General features: G+C 46.2%; 1 protein-coding gene across 1 annotated transcript in view; it reads right to left on the bottom strand.

Annotated features, from left to right (window-relative positions):
• LOC118771570 (transcriptional activator GLI3-like) overlaps positions 1-19,083 on the bottom strand; it is a 70,858-nt gene that overhangs the window by 39,165 nt on the left and 12,610 nt on the right. The window contains exon 3 of the mRNA XM_036519576.1: positions 3,001-3,231. Coding sequence (XP_036375469.1) covers positions 3,001-3,231 — 231 coding nt within the window. The remainder of the gene's footprint in view (positions 1-3,000; positions 3,232-19,083) is intronic.

Below are 19,083 nucleotides of genomic sequence, written 5' to 3'. Positions count from 1 at the left end.
TTGATTTTAGGTTAAGAATAACATGACTGTACCAAACCGTAACAAAAATGTAATAGTTCTTGTTTCCTCTTCTGAGCTACTATAAATCTACTCACAGAGGCCCTCGGCTGTATCCACACAAACTGCATACAGATGAAGCACAGCAAGGGGGTGTGAGGAAACTCAATGCTGCAAGGAACTGTTCTGTGTCCTTCTGCTGCATGCCCATTGGGCTTGATTGCTGAAGTCACTCTGGATAATAGCATCTATTTGATGTCAACAATGTACTATAAATATATTGTTAAATATACCCATTTTGTATGTTGCTCTGGATAGGAGCATCTGCTAAATGAGAAAATACAAATGTAAACGTATGGGGGTCAGTTCAGATGATCCCTACACAGAACTATCTGGACAGAGTGGAGGGTGACAAATGGACAAAGGAGATGGGACGGACTTGCATGTACACTGCATGCCACTGTATACCACCCATCCAGAAAACCACAAACTTACTAAGGGATTACTGAAAATGGGTAGAAAGTTAGACACAAGCAACACTTGTGAATGTACAAGTGTACACTCAAATAACTATACAAGCGCCCTGCAGAATGGAGCTACTTAATACAGTTTTCACCCTAAATGCTGTACATGTACATGGCCTGATAGTTACTAATTACTCATAGAGAGGCACTGGGTGCTACCCTACGGTGAGGATTGGCATCGGCCACCGCAGGGCATGCTGGGAGATCTGCGCTCAGGCTGGTGTGCATCGAGCGCCGTGCTCCCTCAGCTCCAGGTGCGTTTACCTTCATGAAACGCTGCGCTTGACGGGGCGGACCCAGACGCAGCACACAAAAGAGCCACTCGCAGCAGCGCCAGAGGGAGGAAGTCTCCTGGGGCGTACCAGCGGGTCCCGTGCTGCTGAGTCTGCCGCTGTTACCCCGGGGTAACACAACACACTGTCCCATTCGCATGCAGCAGGGAGACCTACTGTTTTGTAAAAGCTGATAATAGGAAATTCTCACAGCTGCAATCCTCAGTATATTCAGCAAATGCATATTATGCTCTTAAACAGCATACTCGGGCATAAAATTCCAACAGGTTCATAATGACTACAGAAAAACAAACTTTGATGACTGCACATCCCAGTCGTGTCCTCTGTCTGTCTTGGCTTCTGTGTGACTTCCTTGAGCAGTCAGAGGAGTGGAGATGCTGACCATCTTATGAAGAACCACTTCTTCAGGCTACATCTCAGTCCCCCTACCCTTATCTTTCCCTTGAGTACAATTACATATGTGGAAGAGTACTTCAGGGTTATATGCAATTATATACGTAGAGGTTAACTTCAGGGTATGTGTTAGCCTTGCACTTGGAATGGTATAGTCCTTATGCCAGGTATATTGCATTGCATTTACATGTTTATCTAGGCACATACTTGCAATCACAGCACTATGTTTAGGACTGAGGCTTGTTCAAATGTGGTTAGTGGTGTCCTGTTTGTGCAACTTTTCATGCCACTTCATTAAATGTTCTTTGCCAGTTCCTCTGGGAAAGACCATCTGCTAAATGACAGTAATGTCAGCAATGTAATGTAATTTAAAAAACATTACATTGAATCTTCTGCTTTCTGTTGCTTGCACCATAAAAGCATCAAAGAAGAAAAAACAGCCCGTGACAAACAGCCAGGATCTGCAAGAGATTCTGGGGGAGTGTCCCTTCTGTAGCATCCCCTCCCTGGATCATCAGGGTGACCTGACAGCCAGGTGTAGCAAGGCTGCAGGTGCCTGCCCATAGGTGCACTAAGTGCAGATCTGTGGAGGCCGTGATGAAGGACTCCCAGGCATTCTTGCTTATGCGGTACCTCTCATCACAAAAACAGTGCGCTGACAGGCACCAGGCCCAACTCAGCACCTGGAATGAATTTAGGGTGTTGCCGTAGGATGGGGGACGGGGGACAGGAGACAAGGGACGTGGGTTGGGGGAGGGTGGACGGGGGGGAAGGGGGACTTTTCCCACTCGTCCAGCCGCACTGCTTTCAGCCCTCTCCCGAAAAGCCTGCTCTCCTCCAGCAGTGTGACTTCAGAGGGTTTCCATAAGGAGTCTGCCCCGCGCCTCAACTGGAATATAAGCGCACCCCACTAACCTCAGGCCGCCCCGCGAGCAGCCCGCTGTTTATTCGTGGGCTCGCGTTCAACTTGGCACTCGGCGAGACCCAGATGTAAAACTTCATCAGACCTGAGCGCCTGGTGAAAGCTCAACCCTCCTGAGGCTTGCGCTACAGCCAGGCCTCTGCGGTGTTTACGAGTGCCTCAGCGCAAAGCAGATCTGCAATGCCTTCTTTACCTTAGCTAACCAAAGCACCCTCAAGCAGCGAACCTCACCTGAAACGCTGCAGTGGGCACCCAGCAATGTGAAAGGGTGGGGGAACAAGCGCAATGTCAAACAAATACATGAGTACAATTTAAATAACTTAAAAATTTAAGGTAAATAACATTAATGTATACTAGAGATTTACAGCACATAACTTGCAAATTCATAAAAATAAGCAGAAACACTTAAATGCAGTATTCAGCAAATAAACAGACAAAATATGTTCAGTCACGGATACATATTAGCATTTTTGTTCACAAGAGAGCATGACAGTGAATGCTCTGCATACCGGTGTTATGAAAAGGATTGGTACGGGACTACAGAAGGGATTCACATGCGTGGCTTCATCCCTACATGCTGATGCCTGACAATTCCGCTCAATTCAGAGGAGGAAAAACATGTAATCTTAGTGTATGGCCAAGCACTTATATCACACACATTTAAGATGTTAGCTACAAGAGTTTTATTAAATTTATTAAAAGCTCCAATGTGGGGTGTGTGTGTAACAAGCTATTTCTGTGTAACACTGGATTCTGTATTGCACTCAGAAAACAGCAGCATAGATGGCTATTTTTACTGCAATGGATAACGTTTTTCTCTCTCAATGATTTAAGGAGGTTCCTTTGTGATGATGAATGAGGGGAAACTCACGGTAGTAGGAGTCCAGGTACCCGTTTCGGGGGTCCATGGCGAGGAGCGTGCCTCGGTAAGGCAGGGCGTGGTCAGCCAGGTGGGGCAGTGAGCTGTGCGTCTCCTTCTTCACCAGCAGGGGGCGATCCTCGGTGGAGGTGGAGCGCTCCTCGCTCGGCTTGCCCACGGCCGCGCCCGCGGCGATGGCGTTGCGTCTCTCTCTGTGGTGCGCAGGCCCACGGCTCTCATCCTCTGTGGGGGAGGCAGAAGGAACGGAGGTGGGGGGTTAGAGGAAGCAAGGGAGGGGGGGAGACAAAACCACTGTCACCCACCTGCAGTTGATATATTAAACTCTAATACAATTGCACATCTGGAGTTTGCATCTGGATCACATATTGTATCTGTGATGACCCTGGGACAGTTCTCTGTTGAGGGAGGTGATTTTTAGGGAGTGAATTTTCCTTCTAGTTCCAGGAATGAAATCAAATGACATGTTTTTTGTACAGGACTTGCTGGAATCAGACAGAATGGAGTGAATTGCCCTGATCTGAGATTACATCAGCAGTTCCCTTTCTGAACTGAGCTGAATGGGAGTACACAATTGATGTTAACCTCAGGTCAGGATCACAGGGCTGGATCTAAAAACTTCAATAAAACACATGCACTATGCACCTGTGAGCACAAGGGTATTTTTCTGTGAGATCTCATATATGAGACCTCATATGCATCAGACATACACATTCAGACTAATGCAGGTCAGGCTGCACAGTGAGCTCTAGCAGTCAGAAAGCAGTGAACCTGTGCTATAACAAAGCATTGTGGGTAATATGTTCACCAGGGGTTTACTTCCTCTGGCCTGTCATTTTAGCTTTCAGAACTAAAGCAACCACATGTTTAAATCCAGAGTTTCTTCATCCTTTATAGAGAGAGATATCTATACCTTCTACATTATGCTAGCTACATAGCAGGAAACCCCAGTAAATTACAGTATTTATTCTCAGTTTGGATTCCCAGAGAAATGACAGCCAGGTTTTTATTGGCTTCCTGCTGAGTATGAAGTGCCCCCCTGGGTAGTATCATATTCGCATCCCTTCTATTTGCTTGCCAGAATTATGTCTGCACAGGTGCATGATGGGTTCAAAAAAAGCAAGACGCGAGACCTTCCATTGCACAGGGCACTGTGGTCAGGACAGTTTAGCTGTCCGATTCTGGCTGATCTTATTCACAGTACCTGCCCAAACAAATTATGAGATATAAAACGAGCATCACTATCAAGGTGTGAAGATCTTCGATAATGAACCTGGTCGGCCAGGCTACCGGCCACGGTCGCTTGGTGGCGCCAATCATGGAGAGAGTCTGAATTGGGGCACCCGAGCTGCGGTACAGTCCATTTCAATTCAGTCAATTCATGAAAAGAACTGAAATTCAATGCATCAATTTGTTAATTGAATTTCAATTAATTCCAAAGTCTGTTTAATGCCAGCTGCATTCCAGTTACATTCCCCCCATTTACAATTATAATTTATCCAGTGTTATTTAAACACCCTGTTTCAGTTATAACAGAGCGTGCAAAGTGGTTAGTATCACCTAAAGAATCAAAGAACCAAATCTCAACTCCACAGAGCAACACATCCGAGTACCTCACAACACACAGTGTGAATCTAAACCTCCAAGAGGAATTTTCTCTTGTATAAACTGCATCCTGTTCTGCAACACCATCAGTAATTTTATTTACGGGAAGTATCTAATCCTTTCATGCAAGCCACATGGAAATAATGCCACTTACACTATGATTCCAAATGAATACGTCTGAGGTCATCTTAAATAGACTTAAGACTGCATTCCTTTCCTCTACAGAAGTCAAATGACTGACCTGACTCTTAATGAGCCATGGAGCAACCTCAGCTTTCACAGATCTTTCATTACTGAGAGACAAAAGCCCAGCACATTTGACAAAATTAAGTCATGCATACTTTTGCATAAAGGAGAAAAAGGATGAAAAAAAAACAAGAAAGAAAAGTTGTGTGCACTGCGTCAATAACTGCGATTGTCATCATTCATGCTGCATTATATTGAAATGAAATGCTAAGCCTGCACTCTGGAAAGAGTACCCGGAAAACATTCCATTCAGCGGTGTCACAAAAGGGCGAGCGAATTTGTTTTAGCATCAACAATACAGCCCTGGCCTTCTTCACCCCGTCTATTTGAGGAGGCGCACTCATGCGCTCACACCCACACACGCAGCCAAATGCGCACACGCACACGCACGCACACGCAAAACGCACACATACACACACGTGCACATCCCCCCTGAAGACTTTGAAATGCAGAAACGATCAGTATCCCCCCCACCTCCTCCCCCCCAAATGAGAAATTTTGCATCGAGGCCACAAGCTCTGGGAAGCTGTCCCATCCTGTTCCCCTCCAGCGGTCTCTCTCTCTCTCTCTCTCTCTCTCTCTTCATTCTGGACGGACAGCACCCCTCGGGCTGGGATTACTGACAGGAAGACCCCCTCGCCATGGTAACAGGGCCGACCACATGGCGGGACTGTAAGCAAACAGCCCCTCTCTCCCCAGCAGACTCCGGACACTGCCACTATTGGCCACCAGCCAGAGGCTTGGGGGGGTGGGGCGGGGGGGCGCTGCAGTTCATTCAGAAAAGCGACAGAGAGTTAGCGCAGGAAATCAAAAAAAGGACTTGCTGATTTCCCACAATTCTTGACTTTCTCGCAAATCTACGTCATCCAGGCTGGCACTGACGGCGCTCCCTTGCATCTGCCAAAGACTTCTGTGACCACATTATAATAAGACGGAGAACTCTGTCCTTTCCCACAACGCGATCAGAGAGATTCCACCATAATGCTATTTTCACTGGAATGTGTGTTTCTGTTATGCATGCACAGACTACTTCATCACAGTATACTAGCATTTTCATTTTTTTTTTTGGTGTTTGAGTAAGTAGCTGGCATTAGTTTTACTTCTTTGGTTAAAAGATTAAAATGAAACCCAGGGAAATGGATTGATCGAATATATAAAAGCTGAATCAAAGACAAATACAACTCTTTCCCTGGGTTGATGTAGTTCCAGACAATGTGCCTTAGAATGACAAAGCTCTGTTCACATTGCCTCTACCTTCAGGACCCATCAACTGCTCACACGTGCACGAGTCACACGGGCTGTGCTCCCCCCCCCCCCTCTGCTCCGCCCTCCCGCGGGGAGTCTGACCCCTCTAAGGATTCAGTCTAGCCCCCCCTCGCGGTCCCTGCTGGCAGGATTTCCGTCACTTGTCACACACGCTAACCCTGTCCCTCTCCACTCCACACTTTTTTACACTCAGGATTTACACTCTGCCTCCCAGACCCCCTCCAGCTCCTTCCTGCCTGCCCCCCCCCAGCCTCTCGTCTTCCCCCCCCCCCCGCTTCGGTTGGCCACAAAAATGAGCTCGTTAGAATATCCCCCACCTCCTTTTCCCTCTTGGTGACCTCTCTCCATTCTGCTGGTGAGTTACTGGCTTTAAAGGGTTTGAGTGCTAATCGTTAAATAAAACCTGTCTCCACCCCCAAAAAGCAGGCAGAGTACAGGTCCATTAATTCCGCATACACTGAATCAAATGGTTTGGTAAACAATGGGTCTGCTCAGGGTCAATGGGCACTTCAGCAGCAAAGCAGGCAGAGGGCTGAGAAGGCCATGACCAGCTAGACCCCACTCTCTCCCTCTCTTCCTTTCTTCCACTCTCCCACTCTCCCACTCTCCCACTCTCCCACTCTCCCTCTCTCCTTCTCACCCTCCCTACCTCTCCTTCTCCCTCTCTTCCACATGGTCTTTCTTTCCCTCTCTCTCATTCACTCACTCTACCTCTCAATTTGACAACATTCTGCTCAACCTCTGTTGCCGCAATGTATTTTGTTGAATTTTTGCTTCTTTTTCCTCATTCGATCTTCTGCTCTCTGTTGGTTTCTCTCCCAAGTTCAAAGGCATACCTTGGGCCAGCAGCCCATTCCCCAGTTCCTGAGACTGGAAGCTCTGCCACAAATCCATGTAACATTAACTCAATCTGTGGATACATTACAATAGTCAACTGTAATAACTAGTGAGAGCATTTTCAACCAGTGGAGTGAAAAGAGAGAAAAGTCAGCAAACGCTACAAAATCCACAGCAGCTCTCTAACCCTGAACATCAGCACCATTTCAGCTTTTCTTTCTTCTTCTATTTTTATCCTTCTATCCATCTTCTTTTCCCCAAAGCCACTCTCACCAGTTTAGGTCTGTTCAACAACCACAGAAAAACTCGCAGCCAGACCTCAATGGACCTGGAGGAAAGTTGGAAAAAAAAAGACAAGGCTCTCAGCCGGTGATTAAATTCTTAAAAACCTTTAAAGGGCGGCTAAATGGCCAGAGGCCAGGGGAGGAAGCAAGCCAGTGAGGGAATTGGGAGCAAAAAAGCAGGTTTCAGAGCAGGTTTCCTAGACATCTTACGAGGTTGAAAGCCAGCCCTCCTGCCTTTTAAGTCTAGAAGGCCTGCTTCCTCCTGCCGTGCTGCAGTGGGATTGTGAAAAGGGGGTGATTGCACTCACTGTCGCCCTGATGGTAGCGCACGGTCCTGGCTCTGGGGTTTCGGAGACTTTCTGCGCCAGTATGAGGGCACTGTGTCCCCAGCTCAGTCACTCTCACCCCCCCCCCCCCCCCCATTAAACCCCAGGGTCCAGGTTCACTCTTTTCCATTGACTAGCGGGATTTGGATGCCCTCATAAAGGCACTGAAGGAGTGGTAGCTGGGAGCATAAAAACAAATGACGAAATGACTCTTGTTTAATTGCATTTGTATCTGCTGTGTGTCTGTGTATGTTTCACACTGTATATATGTATACATATATGCACTGTGTACTCGTATATAGGTGTGTGTGTGTGTGTGTGTGTAGGAAAGGTTTGGCTGTGTAGGAGAGAGTTCAGTGCAAGAATCCATGTAACTATGGGTGTGAATGATTCTAAGCACCAAGCAGCAAGACCAATTGGAAGCCAATGGTGCTCCACGCCAGGTTGTCAAGACAAAACCCAGACTGCATCGGGAGCTGTGCTTTCTCCCAAACGCGCAGCACATAGGCCAAAACAAATGTGCTCTTGGTGAACAAAAACATGCCGACTGTTTTTTCAGCTTCGGCTGTTTTTTTTGTTTTTTTTTTTTTTTTTGCGCCATGTTAAATCCGCCCCTTCTTAAGATGTAAATCAAATTTACTGAATGCCAAAGTCCAGCTGGTCCAACACACACACACAGACTGGAGACGTCTAACTTGCACCTATCACAGTGGAAGGTTCATTGGCAGTGCTCTAGGTCACTGGATATACACTGTATCCACACAGCAAAGCTAGCAACGCTTAGACCTCTCATCTCATCATCATGCTTACTTTTCTCATAACGAAGGGGACCTGACAACACGGAAGTCTATGTCACCAACAGAGAAGTCAGCCAACTGCACTAAACCCAGGTCAACATTAATATTGCAGGGTCATGGGTAGGTAATATGATAATTGGGTCTCCCCAGTGGTTCAATCAGCAAAGGCTCCAGCTCCTGAACCCTACAGCCCAGACATTACTAGTATGAGTCTGGGCTATGTCAAAAGCCAACTGTGAGACTGGGAGTGTACATTGGTGCCACGTACAGGCTTCATCCCACCAGGAAGGGGTGGGTTAATGTTGGCCAGGGTTCCTCCAGGCGCAGCCTCTCCTCCAATCAGCTCTCTCATAATACGTTGTGTTACTTGTACTTGTTCAACTGTAGTACTTACAGGGAAAACCTGCAGCCAGCTGTCAAAAGAATAATGCACTGACGCCTCCAACAGTGCTCAGTTTAAATGCTTTGTTTAAGCCAGCCAAAATTATACATCTGATCCAAAACAGTCTGATCCAGAAAATGTTGCTTTCAGTAAAATGATTTATTTTCCTTGTACTTGCAAATCTAACAGATGTACATAGTCTTGGTTCTCTCAAAGCTCTTATTAACAACTGTTTTTCGAGTCAGTGCTAATTTTTTCACTGATCTCCTTATCTCATTCTCATCTGGGGCCTGATTAGGTTGAAGAAATTATATTAGAATACCAAAAACATATGAGCAAGTGTCAAGCTATGAAGTGTGTCTGAATGATGGTTTTGGTAATTGCAGTGAGAGCTTATTGGTGGTTTGGAGGCACAATTAGCCAATGGTCAGGGCTCTCACACTGGCTCTTTTGCACCCCGCCCACACCTCTGGCCCAAACTGAGTTTAAATAACACTTGAACCTAAAATAAGACTTTCTTGACCATGGTACACAATATAGGCCTTCCACTGGACAATTTCCAGGCCAAATGTCATTATAATTGAGCCTCATTTCTAGGGTGGGGATGTGTGCATGACCTTGCAGTTACTGGTGTGAACTGGGAGAAAGCAGGTAATTACAGGAGAGGCATACTGACCACACTGGTCTTAATTACAGCTGAGCGAGCGGTGGTGAGGAAGGGACCGGACAGGGATGAGGGTCAAATTCACCGAGGGAGATGGATTTAACCCCTTTAGTGGCCCCAGGATGGCCATGGTCACAGCATCACATTCACAAACCGTAGCAATGGCAATGAGCAGCGGATGCTGAGAGGCAAAGTGACAAGCATTAACCACGCTCTTGTTCGGACAAACTTCACCTGTGTCTCACCCGCTCCCTCTTCCTTTTCCACACATTCTTTTTTCTTGTTTTACAGTTATGTCCCCGCCCTGTGTCCTTGTTTCATGGACGCTCTCTTTCAAAAGAGAAGCCTTTCAGTTCAATTTTGAATTCCAAATGCTTTATCAGCATGAAGCTAGAATGTATTGCCAAAGCTTTAGCAAAAATACAAAAAGACTGCCTCCCCCCCCCCCCCCCCCCTCTCTCCCTCTCCCTCCCTCCCTCTCTCTCTCTCCTCTCATTCTTCCTCCATCTCTCTCTCCCTCTCTCTGTCTCTCCTGCCCTCTCTCTCTCCCCCTGTCTCTCTAAAAGAATTCCCTCCTGCTGGCCCGTTCTGTGTATCTGTAATAAGGTTTAGTGACCTTTGACCTGTCCTCTCCCTCCGGGCCGCCGCACCCCTTCCTCCCCTGCGGTTCCCTGCCATAAAGCCCCCAATCGTCTTTAATCAGCCTGCCGCTCGCCCCACTTAAAATCCCATTCATTCTGCATTCCTCACACTATTCTACCCCCTTCCATTCACTGACCTTTTCACGCCACCACAAACATGAATAACATCTTTATTTTCCGGGCATAAACACTGAACCAGGATGCATCACTCAGACTCAAACACGGGTCACATTAATAGAATTTTTATCTGTGTTCAAGGGTACATTCCTGCACTGAATAAATAATCAACAGTCAAACTTAATGGACTGACTGAACATACAGTAATTCTAATAGCACCTTGAAATTTTGAGTTTTCCAGGATAAGATATTAAATACTTGAATATTTTACAGGGAGTGAGGGTTTTGTTGGGCACGTACTTGGCTCATTGATAAATGTTTGTAATCTCTAAAGACTTTTCTTAGGTTCATTTTTCAATGGAATTACTTGAGGTAGCCTTCAAATTGAATATTATTAGACCTTGCTCTGTTATAGTCTACCCTGTTTATGTGCCACAGGTATTTATGTCTGCATGTTTTCCATTGCTTGTCATTTCACCAGTCACAAATGGGAAGTCTTTCAAGAGGAAAGTGTTTATGGTGCAGCGGAACGGACTCCAAAAGATTTCCTCATGCACCTTTTACCATAATGTCAGTTATCAGAACCCATCCCTTCAAAACCCCCTATGGCTTTAAAACCAAAATTGCAGGTGCATTGTGGGAAGGCTTGTCATTTTGACCAGAAATCTACAACTGCAGTAAACTGTGTATAGAGGGGGTTTGGGGGTATTTTTCTTCAGTAAACAGCTTAGTAAATAGCAGTAAATAGCACACTTAACTAAGGAAGTAGTAAAGATCACATCGAAGATCACATTACACAAAAACAAGTATGCAGACATTTAAGTACAAGTGCGCACCACATTTTTACTGTTTTCATAATAATTATTATTGGCAGTTTAGGTCAACTCAAGACACGATTTGAACAGGAAGAAGGAAAAACAGCTTTGGCCACTCTCAATGTTCCACAGAGGTCAAATACAAGAATAAACTCAGTGAGGATAAGCTGCACAGGAGGCTCTTTGGCCAGAAGCGTACGTCCCTCGGCCAAAAAAACCCTATGGCACTCTGAGCCGTTCCGCTCGCTGTCCGCGATCGTAAACGCAAGGCTGAACACATACAATGCGAGCAGGAAAACACCAGCGGGGCGGTTTAAAATAAATGAAGATTCCTCCCCTTTAGAAAACACATCTCCTCCTCCACATTCCCACTGCGCATCCCACAGTCCCGCGCATTAATCTGAAAGCGTGTATTTAAAATGGAAAATGTGGCAGGCCGCAGAGGCCTCTCCTTTAAAAAGCGGTGTGGGAATGCGGAGCAGCGCCTCGCCCCCTGGGACCGCGAGGCTTCTCCGGGCTGCGGAGTTCCCTCGGACCTGTGGCCGCCTGATCGCGCGAGCGGCCTTGAGCGGCGCCTCCAGTCTCCTGGCTGTCCGGACCGCTTGCACCCGGTTCACTGGTACCGGGCCCCAGGGCTCTCCCACGCAGACCCAACAACGGCCCCATTGAGGAAATGTGAACAGAACACCGGCGCTTTCCGACGGTGCCACAGCGACTGCAGCTAGCGATGATGTCATAAAGGCTCTCATCTAATTATTAATAATGAGACAGCTGCACCCCCTTCACATGAGAACATACACAATTGAAACTGACACCAACATATTTGTTTTAGTGAACGTTAACACATTACATACACATATATATACACATGAACAAACCCACACATATGCACATACACTCAGCTCAGAATACATTGGGAACTTGTGCACTTGTGTGCAAAGAGGCTGAATCTTGCCCTGGTAACTGGTGTCACAGAGATGAGGGAAAATGAAAAAAATAACATTGCACACCGCTAAGCAATTACTGGTTGGCATAAAAATGAACGCGGAATAACAGCTTCAAGAGACTAATAACAGGTACTATTTTGAAATTACATTCATGGAACTGTTTTCCTTGAAAGCAGTTTCTGTGATTTAGGCAAGATGATAGAGTGATAAGATTTGTGTGATTTCCCATCTCTCCGTATCTCGTCGGCTCAGTCATCAGACATTAATGACACCCATTTTTTTCTCCTTCCCCCTATCTGACACTCGTCATGGATCTCATCTTTCCCTGCCAACGTATCAATGTGGATGACTAACCGTCACCTGAGGCTCAGCTTGGCGGAGACTGAGCTCCTCCACAGCCCAGCTAAGTCCTCTTCCTTCCAGGGCTTCTCCATCCCACTAGAGATGGATAGCAGCCTCACAGACCTAAGAGCCTTGGGGTGGTAGTTAACAGCGGGCTGAAATTCGTGGATCAAACAGCATTGACCCATAGGGCATGCAGATTCTTCTGCTGAAGGACCCACCCCTTCCTCAACAGTTACCCGACTCAGTTCTGGGCCCAGGCCATGGTCCTCTCCCACCCAGACTACTGCAACTTCCCCTCTACATGTGCGATCGGACCCCTCCACATCATACAGAACGTTGCTGCTGGTCCACAGTCTTTCCCAAACACTCCCACACCTCACCCCTCCTCATCTTCCTCCATTGGCTACTAGTAACAGCTCACATCTGTTTCAATAGACTAGTCTTAGCCTATCAGACAGCAAGGGGAACAGCTCTGATCATCAGATCTTACACACCAGCCAGATCACTCCACTCTGTAACTGCAGGGCACCTGGCTGTCCCTCCTGTAGGCTGCTCCCTGGCCCTGTTTGTGTCTTCTATCTGCTCTGGCCCTCGCTGGCCATTTTCCATCTGAAGACCTACTTTTTCAGATCTGCATCTTAGCTTCTCTACCCCAGTCACCACTTATCTTTCTGCTATTTGTCTTCATATCGCTGTATTGTAAGCTTGCCTTTATCAACTTTTGTATTTCATTTATGAATTTATTGTAGCACATATGAACTTACGGTGACACCAGTTAACACAGCACTGTGACTGAGATTTGCTCAGTTGTTCTCAGTATGTTCCTGCAATTTCGTTAAATTAGCTTTGTAAACTGAAACTAAGAGTATCTGCTAAAAAGCTAAATTTAAACGTAATCACCCTGTCAGGCTCCTTCATCTGCCTGCGGGCAATAGACGTCATTAACCTTCTGTCTCTGGACTGTACCTGAAACCTGAAGGTTATCTCAGATGTTGCAGTCAGCTCAGGGGAGTGGTGCACATTCACAAGGGTAATGGGAAATACAGGAACTTGACTCCAGCTTGGAGCACAACCATCTTCTTCTAACCATTGAGAGTTCAGTCACTACACTGAGTATGCAGGGGTAACACTTACACTCCCAAAGTGGAGTATGTTTCTGTCCAAGATGTGCAAAGCTCTGTGAAGAGGCATTGTCTGTAGACCTACTATTGATGATTAGATCAAGAAGGGTGGTCTCAGAGACAGAGAGCCACAACACAGTCCGACTAATCAATCTTTACAAAAGTATTTCGCTATATCACCCCGCTGCATAAATGAACCACTATGGCATTGATGAGATTTGCCTTGCTATGCTTTCAGATGGACTGACAGCTCGACCAGTTACTCGGTAGTTACACTTTCTCTGTGATCTGCTCCCATGAACTCCGCTGCACTAAGCCATCTGAATTTAGTTTAACTTGTTTCCCTTTTTCTGAAAATTGATCCTTTTAGCTCAGCGTCAAATATGTAAGTTGGAAAGCGGTTCTCTAATTTTCCCGCTATCCGGAAATGGACAGAACTGGATCCTCACATCAGACTACCCCTCTCATCTAACTCTAGAACCCACAAACCAGAGCAATGGCACTGTTTCATCTATTGCACAGTCTTTCAAATATGAGCTCCTTTCACACTTTAAACAACAGCTATTTACAACTTTCCAGGGGCAGCATGTGTCCATAAAGTAGTGAAGATTGAAAAACTACTACTATTAATTTCAAGAAAAAGGGAAGGGAAGGTAGTGAAAGAATGAAAGAAAGAGATGGCAGATAGGCAGACAGTAGTGAAAGGTTATTATAAATTATTTTCTCTACACTGTACTGTAACACTGTATAAAAGCATCATCACATCTAAGCACAACTTTATTAATATATAACCTGTAACTTAGTTACTACATGGTCATCTGAGGCTTCATTATGAAAGTTCACTACATCAAAGTGGACAGTCGCTTGCTAGGGCAAGTCGTTGTCTCCTCCTGATTCCCCTTCCTGCTGATTCACCTTGAGGGTCCTGGGGCACTAGGGGGCGCTGTTGCAACAGGGCCTCTGACCCAGACACTGCAGGAGGGAGATAATCTCACCTCTAGGGCACAGCTGCATGGTGCGTTGCCCTCCTGCTGTAGGAAATTGCCTTCGCCAGTGTCAGGAATGCGCATCGGGAACAATGCCCCTGAAACCACCCTCTAAATCCCAGCACACCCTCTATCAACCTGTATTGTACTGTGCTCGTCTGTATTTCCTGACTTGCCCATAACAATGCAGCTCCACTTACCCCACCAACAACTACCACATGTGCATATGTAATTAGCAAACTTTTCTGTACATGCCAGCACAAGAATCATGAGCAGAAATGCAGGATTTTTAATGAGTCCATTGCTGGATTCAGAAGACACAGCCTTTGCATTTAACAGGTAAACAGCAATACTATACGCTTCATGTGCTGAACTGCACCGTCGGAGTACTTCAGCTCTGGAGTCCCTGCGTGTTTGCTGACTCTTGCTGGTTCCCTATAGTTAAATGGAAAAAGTGCCCTATTCATATCTGAAATGAACCCAGTGAAGCATCAATGACCAGAACAGCCTCCTTTTAAATGTCTGTGGTGTCAACAGGAACTTTATTTCTGTCTGATTACATTCTCCTCACACTGCAATTAATGAATGGGAGCCTAAAAGATGCCACGCTCTTGTTTATTTTATTTAAATGCCCCAACTGCCATCTTGACTCATCTGTCTTCATTTCCTGCACGAAACATTTCTGTCCTATTGTAAGCCTGACAAAAACCTTTTTCCCTGGTGCACAATTTTAATGCTATTTAAAAAAAAAGAATCCCATGGGCTTAAATTGAATGTCATTCAATGCACTAAGAACTCAGGTAAAAGTCATGCTCAAGTGATGCCCTTTGACCTCCAAAGACTCCAAGTTTGTCTACATCCCACTCACTCGAAGGACACATTCCATTCCCCCAGCATTTTCTCATCTATGGGCCTCCCTCTCTCTCCCCCTCTCCCTCTCTCTCTCTCTCTCTCTCTCTCTCTCTCTCTCTCTCACTCTCACTCTCTCTCTCTCTCTCTCTCTCCCTCCCCACTCACTCTCTCCCTTCTGATTTCCTCTCTCATGCTCTCTGTGGGAATCATCCATTTCACTCATTCAGCACCATCCAACCTAAGCGGAGCCCAACCAACCAGGGGCTTTCTCTTAATCATATCCATCAACGGCCAGACTTTTCCTCCCTCACCACTTTATAGTAAATTACTGGTGACGACGGGCTGTATTCGATCAATGGGCCCGGACTGCTTTTTTTTTCCTGGAGGGCAACAAAAGAAGCCCCAGACTTAGAGGTACACCCGCGGGGCGAGTGATGAGGGCTTGCAGGGGGAGGGGGGGGGCTCTGACGGGGAGTGGAGATGAAAGCAGAGGGCGGCGAGGCTACCATTTCGCCGACCGTTAGAGAGTGCTCCCCTTAAGGCTCTGCGACCGGGCTAGAACCCAACTCCCTCGGAACTTACTGGGGGGAGGAGGGACATTTTAAAGCGGAAAACAGCAAGACACAGAGGTCCTGACAGAGAGTGCCTCGTTTTTGCCTGCTTGCTTGCCAATGACCTTGCTTCTTATTTTGGTGATTGAAGTCCCCTTGTTGGCTTGAGTAAGGGTGCACTCACAGATTTGAAGCAGGCACTAATGTTTTCCACAGGTATGTTCCAAGCCATTAGTGGGCTCTTGAGTCGGACGAGTCCCTCGTGTCCCGGGCACTGCGGTTCCTTGAAGTTAATTTCGATATGTTTCAAGAATTATCATCCTACAAAGTTAAGAGATGCAAACAGCTGGTGCAACAAAGCAACAATATCAAAATCTTTCTGAACGTTTTTTATCTTTCTCTCCCTGTTTTTGCCTCTTTAACAAACCATACAGATGGAAATGGATGAGCTGTAATCATAGCCATGGCTTCTTTGTGTTTCAGAAGAGACGCAGTCACACCCTGGGTTTCCTCTCTGCTGAGACTTGCTCAGAGGATATTTCAGGAGATATGAGGACAGACTAAGCAAAGGCACGCATGAGGGGATGAGTGAAAATGAAATGTTCTGCCATCACTCCCTCTCTCCTTCTTTACCTGCTCTCACTGCCATGAGAATGTACCCCACAGTGCCTGTCCCAGTGTTTCTGGTTGGGGTTTTAACACGGAGCACGACTGTTTCAAGGTCCAAGTTCGGTCACCTTTGATCGCCTGTTTAATGTTCTCCATGTGTGACGCCCCGGCTCTCGCCGGACACTCTGTGCTCCGCAGCTGAAACCCGGAGGAGCTTGAAACCGGACCTCCATCACCACCGCAGCGACTGACCCCTGTTAATCTCTGTCACTGATTACTCCCATACCGAAACGTGCGTCATCCCAAACCCCAGCTGCTCCCGCTAGGCCCGGGCTGGGACCTCTGACACCGCTGCGGGTAGGGATCCAAGCCACATCCTCCCCGATGAAACCCGATCTCTCCCAGCGTTACAGAGCACTCTCTCTCTCTCTCTCTCTCTCTGAGATGCCTCACTCAGCCAAGCAGGGCAGTTCAAATCAGACTTCTGTCTGATGCCTTTTCATTTACACGCACAGCTCTTCTGCATAGACATTTGAGTAATTCTCCCATTGCCGGTCTGTGCATTGTGGTGTCCTTGCATCAGTGCATTGGCTGAGTTCCTCTCGCAGCGAGCACGCTCCATGGAACCCCCCCCCCTTCTCAAACAGCCCCACTGTGAGGGCAGGCCCGGCCCTGACCCCCTCCTTATTAGCCCTGATTGAGTTAGACTGTTCTCAGTGCCTTATATTCCCCCCACTCCCCTTAGAGTGGGGCCTGGCCCGTGGGTGGGGGCAGTGGAGGGGGACATATTCGATCTGCCCGTTCTGCCGAGCAACCGTCAGTGGCATACCACAGCTGCTTACAATTACCGACTGCGCATGACGGAGGAAGGGGGTCAGGGGGATTAAAGCTGGGGGAGGGGGGGGGGGGGGGGGGGCGGGTCGATTGGGTTACACCTGATAAGAGGTTATGAGTTTTGAAAGAACCTGGAGGGTGCAATGATGACATCTGTAATCGAGCTCATTACCTCAGCAGAAACAGACCTGAATGACATCTTTAAGTTTATACATTTTTTTGTCTTAATCATAAGCCTTGGTTACACATAGCACCGAAACCAAATGCATTACTGCGTAGATATCATTTTTTGGCAGTGGGTGTGGGTGTGGGTGTGTGTAAGGCGGGGTAGCAGATCTTCAGTTTTTTCAGATGTCTCCATGACACTTACATGCACATAAGGCGGTGAATTCTAGTGCCTCTAGTGTTTTACTCTGTAAATAAATTTTACACCGGTTTGGTAAATGATTCATCTTATTTGAAAAAAAATCATGGCTAATCTATATAAAAAATATTGCCAGTAGAAAAATAATATTGAAAATAGACAAATGCACATGTAATTACTATAAAAATGTGTGGTCACCATAAGAAAACATTGTTTTTGAAGAACTAATAATTTCTTCAAAAGGTGTAAAGAGATAACAGTTATGAATAAGATAAAAGTTTTGTATTAATAAGAGCAAATGATACTATCGCCACAGTGCAACTGCGTTTGAAACATTCCTGCTAAGTGCAGCAGAAAAAGAGGCTTTTAAACATTGACTGTAGAAAAATGTAACCATAAACATTAATAAATCTGAACAGGGATTTAGCTACGTGTCAGTAACCATCTCCCCTGAGCAAGAAACATGGGTGAATTACCGTTTAAAAACAGCGACCTGTTGACCCTAGCAAAACCCAAGCAAGTGCTGCGACTCCCTAGTGCGGTCCCAGTAATTCTGGAAGCTGGGAATATGACTGTGTCGTTCCACTGATGAGGGCTAAGCCTGCAAATTTACCTTAGTGAGTCAAGACTCTACGGCCCCTTCAGCCCGTTCTCGAGTTACATACACCACAGTACAGTACAATAAAGAGTTCTGTTGCATCTGGCCCAGCCCTACCCAAGATGTACAGTATAGTTTGGACCCAAAAACAGATTCCTTTATGGGTGCTGGGGAGTCTCTACACTGGGAAATTATATGTGGATTTCAGCCTGACAAGAATTAGCCTCTCTGTTCCTCTGGACACTACTGATTTCAAGGTCAAAGGTCAAGGTCACAACAAAGGTCACAATCTCAAAGTACTTAAAAATATTTTATTTGTGAGTTTACCCTGATTTTTGTATTGTACTCAACTTCAACTTTCTACATATTACATTAAATATTAGGATATTTATAATATATTTAGCATATATGGGTATTTATAAAACATTTATACATTTCTGAGTCCTACTTCCCATTCATGCAGGTGGGTAACCAACCACCCACTCACTGAGGTCCACTTCATAGTGCATATTTCTGGTCTAGTGGGGCATTGTGATTCATGCTGCAACTAGATTACTTTGACTTTTATTAATGAACTGCAGTGCTGGCCACCTGGGACTGAAAGGGAGTGAGGATGTTCCTAAAGATGAATTCCAGCTCCCCCTGCCTGACCCACAGCTTCCTGCAGTCACACTAGATCATCTCATTTGAGCTGCGCAGCATGGCAAAGCCAAGTCATTACCTTTCTCCTGAAGTGGCCAATCATTACCTTTCTCCTAAAGCAGCCAATCATTATGTTTCTCCTAAAAAACCTTCATTCCCCAGCTACAGCTACAGACCAACACTGATTACACGGCATCCAACAAATTATCTCACATTCCCCAGAGATGACAGGGCTCCTTCTGCATGTG

This window comes from Megalops cyprinoides, chromosome 24, assembly GCF_013368585.1.
Source record: "Megalops cyprinoides isolate fMegCyp1 chromosome 24, fMegCyp1.pri, whole genome shotgun sequence".
NCBI lineage: Eukaryota > Metazoa > Chordata > Actinopteri > Elopiformes > Megalopidae > Megalops > Megalops cyprinoides.
Note: the sequence above shows the minus strand (reverse complement) of the source record. Positions and strands in the feature narration are given on the sequence as shown.